Source organism: Sinocyclocheilus rhinocerous, unplaced genomic scaffold, assembly GCF_001515625.1.
Source record: "Sinocyclocheilus rhinocerous isolate Xijiao unplaced genomic scaffold, SAMN03320098_v1.1 scaffold315, whole genome shotgun sequence".
In the NCBI taxonomy this organism is placed as follows: domain Eukaryota; kingdom Metazoa; phylum Chordata; class Actinopteri; order Cypriniformes; family Cyprinidae; genus Sinocyclocheilus; species Sinocyclocheilus rhinocerous.
Genome location: NW_015630423.1, coordinates 137,517 through 145,052, shown reverse-complemented (window position 1 = coordinate 145,052; position 7,536 = coordinate 137,517). Strand labels below are relative to the sequence as shown.

The window sequence follows — 7,536 nt, the reverse complement described above, 5'->3', positions numbered from 1 at the left end:
ACAACGGAAACAAGCCGCAACACAACGGAAACAAGATGCAACACAACGCAATTAGCACAACACAACAGAAACAATACGCAACACAACGTAATTAGCACAACACAACAGAAACAAGATGCAACACAACGTAATTAGCACAACACAACAGAAACAAGTCGCAACACGACGGAAACAAGCTGCAACCCAACAGAAACAAGATGCAACACAACGTAATTAGCACAACACAACAGAAACAAGATGCAACACAACGTAATTACCACAACACAACAGAAACAAGTCACAACACAACAGAAACAAGCCGCAGCACACACAACAGAAACAATACGCAACAACGGAAACAAGCCGCAACACAACGGAAACAAGATGCAACACAACGTAATCAGCACAACACAACAGAAACAATACGCAAAACAACGTAATTAGCACAACACAACAGAAACAAGATGCAACACAACATAATTAGCACAACACAACAGAAACAAGCCGCAACACAACGGAAACAAGATGCAACACAACGTAATTAGCACAACACAACAGAAACAAGTCGCAACGCAAAGGAAACAAGCCGCAACACAACAGAAACAAGCCGCAACACAACGGAAACAAGATGCAACACAACGTAATTAGCACAACACAACAGAAACAAGTCGCAACGCAAAGGAAACAAGCCGCAACACAACAGAAACAAGCCGCAACACAACGGAAACAAGATGCAACACAACGTAATTAGCACAACACAACAGAAACAAGTCGCAACGCAAAGGAAACAAGCCGCAACACAACAGAAACAAGCCGCAACACAACGGAAACAAGATGCAACACAACGTAATTAGCACAACACAACAGAAACAAGTCGCAACGCAAAGGAAACAAGCCGCAACACAACAGAAACAAGCCGCAACACAACGGAAACAAGATGCAACACAACGTAATTAGCACAACACAACAGAAACAAGTCGCAACGCAAAGGAAACAAGCCGCAACACAACAGAAACAAGCCGCAACACAACGGAAACAAGATGCAACACAACGTAATTAGCACAACACAACAGAAACAAGTCGCAACGCAAAGGAAACAAGCCGCAACACAACAGAAACAAGCCGCAACACAACGGAAACAAGATGCAACACAACGTAATTAGCACAACACAACAGAAACAAGTCGCAACGCAAAGGAAACAAGCCGCAACACAACAGAAACAAGCCGCAACACAACGGAAACAAGATGCAACACAACGTAATTAGCACAACACAACAGAAACAAGTCGCAACGCAAAGGAAACAAGCCGCAACACAACAGAAACAAGCCGCAACACAACGGAAACAAGATGCAACACAACGTAATTAGCACAACACAACAGAAACAAGTCGCAACGCAAAGGAAACAAGCCGCAACACAACAGAAACAAGCCGCAACACAACGGAAACAAGATGCAACACAACGTAATTAGCACAACACAACAGAAACAAGTCGCAACGCAAAGGAAACAAGCCGCAACACAACAGAAACAAGCCGCAACACAACGGAAACAAGATGCAACACAACGTAATTAGCACAACACAACAGAAACAAGTCGCAACGCAAAGGAAACAAGCCGCAACACAACAGAAACAAGCCGCAACACAACGGAAACAAGATGCAACACAACGTAATTAGCACAACACAACAGAAACAAGTCGCAACGCAAAGGAAACAAGCCGCAACACAACAGAAACAAGCCGCAACACAACGGAAACAAGATGCAACACAACGTAATTAGCACAACACAACAGAAACAAGTCGCAACGCAAAGGAAACAAGCCGCAACACAACAGAAACAAGCCGCAACACAACGGAAACAAGATGCAACACAACGTAATTAGCACAACACAACAGAAACAAGTCGCAACGCAAAGGAAACAAGCCGCAACACAACAGAAACAAGCCGCAACACAACGGAAACAAGATGCAACACAACGTAATTAGCACAACACAACAGAAACAAGTCGCAACGCAAAGGAAACAAGCCGCAACACAACAGAAACAAGCCGCAACACAACGGAAACAAGATGCAACACAACGTAATTAGCACAACACAACAGAAACAAGTCGCAACGCAAAGGAAACAAGCCGCAACACAACAGAAACAAGCCGCAACACAACGGAAACAAGATGCAACACAACGTAATTAGCACAACACAACAGAAACAAGTCGCAACGCAAAGGAAACAAGCCGCAACACAACAGAAACAAGCCGCAACACAACGGAAACAAGATGCAACACAACGTAATTAGCACAACACAACAGAAACAAGATGCAACACAACGTAATTAGCACAACACAACAGAAAAAAGTCGCAACACAACGTAATTACCACAACACAACGGAAACAAGTCGCAACACAACGTAATTAGCACAACACAACAGAAACAAGTCGCAACACAACGTAATTAGCACAACACAACAGAAACAAGTTGCAACACAACAGAAACAAGTGGCAACACAACAGAAACAAGTTGCAACACAACAGAAACAAGTCGCAACACAACGGAAACAAGACGCAACACAACGTAATTAGCACAACATCGAAATTAGCACAACACAAAGGAAACAAGCCGCAACACAACGAAATTAGTACAACACAGTGAAATTAGCACAAAACAACAAAATTAGTCCAATGCGTTGTGTTGTGGAGATTTCGTTGTCATATAATTTGATGTAGTGAGAATATGGAACTCATATTTGAGGAGGAAATAACTTCTCAGTCTTATTAAGAGGCCCTGAGTAAAAATAGGCAATTTAGTGCAGTTGCTGTTATTTATATAGGCAAAAAGTAAGATGAAATTTTGGCTGTAATGTAAATCAGAGAGTTCTTTATAACATGTATGATGTATGATGATTGTCAGGCGTTGCGGTGGTAATCCAAAAGGGATTTACACACGATGCGGAATGAGCAATAAACACACTAAGAAAATGAAAGAGCACTACCACAACACAATGAACATAACTTCAACACGAGACAAAGAAACAGAAGAGAACTCAGGGTTTAAATACACAGAGGATGATGATTAACAGGAGGGGGAACAGGAGAGGATTAATCAAAAACCACTGTAACAAAAGAAAACATGAACGTGACGGATATATTAAACTGCTTATTGTTATGATCAAAGCTCTGTAGTTTTTGTTTTTGGACCAAAACTAATAATGCAATACAATACACTGAGAAAGATGTCAAAATCATGTAATCAGCCAATAAGTGTTTTGTGTATCTCATACCTACAGACACACTTCCTGTTACATCACCATTGGCATTGCGAGCATTGAGTGTAACGTTTTCAGAGGAGTGCACCAGAAGAGCTGAATCCTGTAATGAAGATGAGAATGGACAAAATGGGCAACTAAATCAATCTATTTATCCATGTTTAAGAGTAAATACCTCTTACCTCTCTGGAATCAATTTCCTGGGCATAGACAGGGAACAAAAAGTCAGATTCTCCCTCCAGTCTCAGTCCATCTTCATTGACCTGCAGGTATCCCATGCCTTCCTGCAACAGCCAACAACACAGAGTGCTTTCTCAGCATCAGTGTGACTTCATGTGACAGCATGCAGTGGCCAGCTGAGATAAAGTGGCTCAACCAAGGGCAAAATCTAAATATGGATTCATTTTTCTATTAAAAATGGATTACATATGTGATCTGAAGTCCTTTAAGGGAAGTTCTCTCACCGTATTGAACCACATGACTCGCAGGATCCAGATCGTTAGGGCAAAGTTCACCACCAGAATGATGAGGAGAAGCAGAACGAACAGATAGAGGCAGCGTTTCCTCCAGCCGTAGATGCCAATCATGTAGATGTACTCATTGACTGGAGCCAGAGCCCCAGACTCATCTGTGGTGGTGAGGTACTGCTCACGCACCATCTGGGAATGAAGATTCGTGGTCAACTACACATTAAAACTACAATTCATGAAAAGTACACAAGATATTTTACAGCCTGAACTAACCTTGCCTTGTCATTAGTCAAATTATCTGATACATTAGAAACTTATTGACCTTGACACACCTTGATTTTTGTTCTGTAAGTTGTTTGTACCACATGACTTTGATTTGGTAAAGAAAAGTTTTTAAATAAGCAGAGAAGCAGTTGTGTGTGTGTGCGTGTGTGTGGTTTTTTCCAAGAAATAAAATGAAAATTCATTTTAATTCTGAAATTAAAAGTATGCTTATCGAAGCAATATGTTCAAATCATTGTATTTATGAATTGCATTTTAATTGCATTTGATCCATGAACTACACGTTTATCAACAACAAATATTGGTAACACTTTATTTTAAGAACCAATTCTCACAATCAACTAGCTGTTTATTAGCATGCATATTACTGGAACATCAGCTGTTTTATTAGTACTTATAAAGCAATTATTCTGCCTTATTCTGCATGACCATATTTTAGATCCCTTAATCCGACCCCATACCTAAACTTAACAACTATCTTACTAACTATTAATAAGCAGAAAATTTGCAGTTTATTGAGGGAAAGCCCTTAATTAATAGTTAATCAGATTCAATGATCTATGCTAAGCTACAGCTAAAAGTGCTACCGCCAGACCCGGAAATCGGCTGAATGGATTAGAAAACGGTAAAACTCAACTGTTTAACTCTAGGGGAGTTGGAAAATTAGCCTATTTTCAAAAATAATGGAGTGTTCCTTTAAGTATGCTAAGTATGCTTGAGTATTCTAGTGTGCTAAATTATTATTCTAAATTACCCAAAACACCCTAGCAACACTACCGTTCAAAAGTTTGTGGATGGTAAAGTCTTCGGTAAGACGTCTCTTATGCTCACCATGGCTGCATTTATTTGATCAAAAACTCTATAAAAACAGTAATACTGTAAAATATTGGTACAATTTAAACAACTTTTTTCCAAAATATAAAGTGTAATTTATTCCTGTGATGCGAAACTGAATTTTCAGCATCATTACTCCAGTCTTTAGAGTCACATGACCCTTCAGAAATCATTCTAATATGCTGATTTCCTGCTCAAAAAAAACAAACAAACAAAAAAAAAAAAACGGTAAAACAGTTGTGATGCTTAAAATGTTTGTGGATTTTTCAGGGTTTTTGGTGAACAGCAAGTTCAAACGAAAAGCATTTATTTGAATAGAAATCATCTGTAACAATATAAATGTGTTTACTGTCACTTTTGATTAGTTTAATGCATCATTGCTGTATTGCTGACCCCAAACTTTCAAACAGTGGTGTAGCAATGTGCTTAACACCACTCAAAACATCTTCAACCGTTTAAAAACATCCTAGTAACCAGCCTCACATTTTCTTGATAACATATAAATCTCATTATATTTGCTGTTTTCTGTCAAAACAGAGATCTCTGAGATGTTTTTTTTTTTTGTCAAGCGAGTGCTGTATGTAGTACAACATTCACTTTAATTTCAGAATCAAATCCTGAGTGAACATGCCATTGTCAGATGAAGGAAAAACTGAAACACAGCCTTCGTGTCTCCCCAGCAACTCATCCAAACATCCCTTGGGTTTGGAGTTGCATGATCCAATTCCCATTCCTTTCTAATCCCTTTTAAAACATAATTACCAACCAGTAATTAAACATTCATACGATATCAATGGCTGCAGAGGATCATTAAAGTCGTACAAGAAAGTAAACATCTTGACTCCATAAGTTGCTCACAGACAGCCTCTCTCTTTCTCTCTCAGGACTTTTTTCCATGAACCCACCCTACTGATGCTCTTTCACTGTTTCCAGTCTCGTCTAAGCTGCCAAGAGAAAAAAAATTACAGCAGAACACCGTCTTTCCAAGCCACCGGGGTCTGACTTTGTTTTTAACAGAGATTCCGAGATCCTCGTGGTGTCAAACCTGGACCTGATCAAATATCAAGAGGACCCAGGAAGACTGAGCGGGCGTGATATTGCTCCGTTTCTGTGGAGTTCTGCTGGAGGATAAACAGTTATGAGGTGGGAAAACCAGTTCTCTGAGGAGCCCAGATAAGAGCTTGTGGAGAGAGGCTGTGGGCAAACATAACAAGCTGTATGAAGCTCTCCCCACTCCATCTAATCTTGCCGTCTGCATAACTCCAGCGCGCCGTAATGCCTCTGCCCTCTAAAAATAGGTCCCAGGATCGTGCTCTCATTTAAAAAAAGAAAAACAACCAAAGTGTTTGAAATAATGATCAGAGTGCAAAAAATATGACTGAGAATTCATATGTTCGGCCTCAGAAGTGCGACTATTTCTTCATTTCAGTGGCTCATGGTAATATTTTAACAACATGAAAAAGGGATTCAAATACAGTTCGGTGCAAAAGTAAGTGCACCCCATTAAAAGTTGTATTTTTATTGGATATGTGGGCATTTTGATACTTTATTTGTATTACATTAATGAGTAAAAGATTATATAATTTACCAAACAACAATGAACAGTGTTTAATCAATGTGATTATAATCAGGTTTACATTCATTCATGCCTCCAGTTATTCCATATTTTCTGTTCATATAAACATTATTAGGCATGAGAAACAAGACTGATATTAAAAAATCAAGTCAAAAATCAAACTTGAATAAAATAATAAGAGTTATAACTTAAAAGTCTGACTTACCCTTGCTGTTTAAGTGTGATCTGACACACTCCTCTGCAGACTTGAATCTGCTTGTGTTACGCAGCAGTGCTCCGATCCGTCTGTCTGTCAAACCCTCAACAGCTGCCTTCCATAAATCTGATTCTGGATCAGTCTCAGTGCAGACACCCCCTCCCTTCCCAAACTTCCTCTCAGGAGCTCACATATCCTTGAGAGGTCTCTACACCTCGCGTTACGCAAACGTAAGGCTTTAATGATCACTTAAGAGTGGATTCATTAGCAAGACCCATAAACACCAGTAGCTAGTTGTGTTGTTTCTCAGAGAGGGAGGGAAGGAGGAGTAGAGAGAGGGGGAAGAAGGAAAAAATGACTGCCAAGAGAGAATTATAGAGCATTTTCTGCACTTGTTTGACTTTTATGCATGTGAGTCACTTTCTAAGCACGAGCTCCGGATAGTAAAACTAAAGTTAGTGGCTTTGCTGATTGAGGATCTGCTTGTCTGTTGGACAGCGAGTCTTTCTCTATAAAGGCGGGTCACACTAAAACAGGACGGAGTATTAATAGCAGAACAGCAGAAGCTTCAGGCTTGTTATGTTCTGAGCTTTGTGTTGTCTCTCTTACATAGTTTACGTAGTTTAGGAGTCAGAATGACTCCTCGTGAAAATGGTTATAAAACAACCACCCAAAACTAATCCAAAAATGGAAATAAAATTTCCAGACTGTTATGATGGATCTTATTAGACATAAATGTTTTAGGACATTGAGGAGATGTGTGCTGATATTTTTTATAAGTAGACTTACCAGACTTATGGAAATAGTGTTCTTTTCATTTGGGCCAGTAAGGAACCACCTACAAACACTCAAAAAACACGTCATAGCTGTAATGTATAGCAATTTTATAGTATAGTGACTTTTGAATGTGCATTGCTCTCATTTTCTTTAAGAAAA

The 7,536-nt window shown here is 39.5% G+C and overlaps 1 protein-coding gene across 1 annotated transcript in view; it reads right to left on the bottom strand.

Moving 5' to 3' along the window:
* The window catches only part of LOC107740379 (gamma-sarcoglycan-like), an 11,123-nt gene extending 4,306 nt beyond the window's left edge, over positions 1-6,817 (bottom strand). The window contains exons 1-4 of the mRNA XM_016552807.1: positions 6,610-6,817; positions 3,707-3,901; positions 3,425-3,526; positions 3,258-3,345 (exon numbers count right to left, since the gene is read on the bottom strand). Coding sequence (XP_016408293.1) covers positions 3,258-3,345; positions 3,425-3,526; positions 3,707-3,901 — 385 coding nt within the window. The 5' untranslated portion in view covers positions 6,610-6,817. The remainder of the gene's footprint in view (positions 1-3,257; positions 3,346-3,424; positions 3,527-3,706; positions 3,902-6,609) is intronic.
* Between the last annotated feature and the right edge of the window lie 719 nt (positions 6,818-7,536).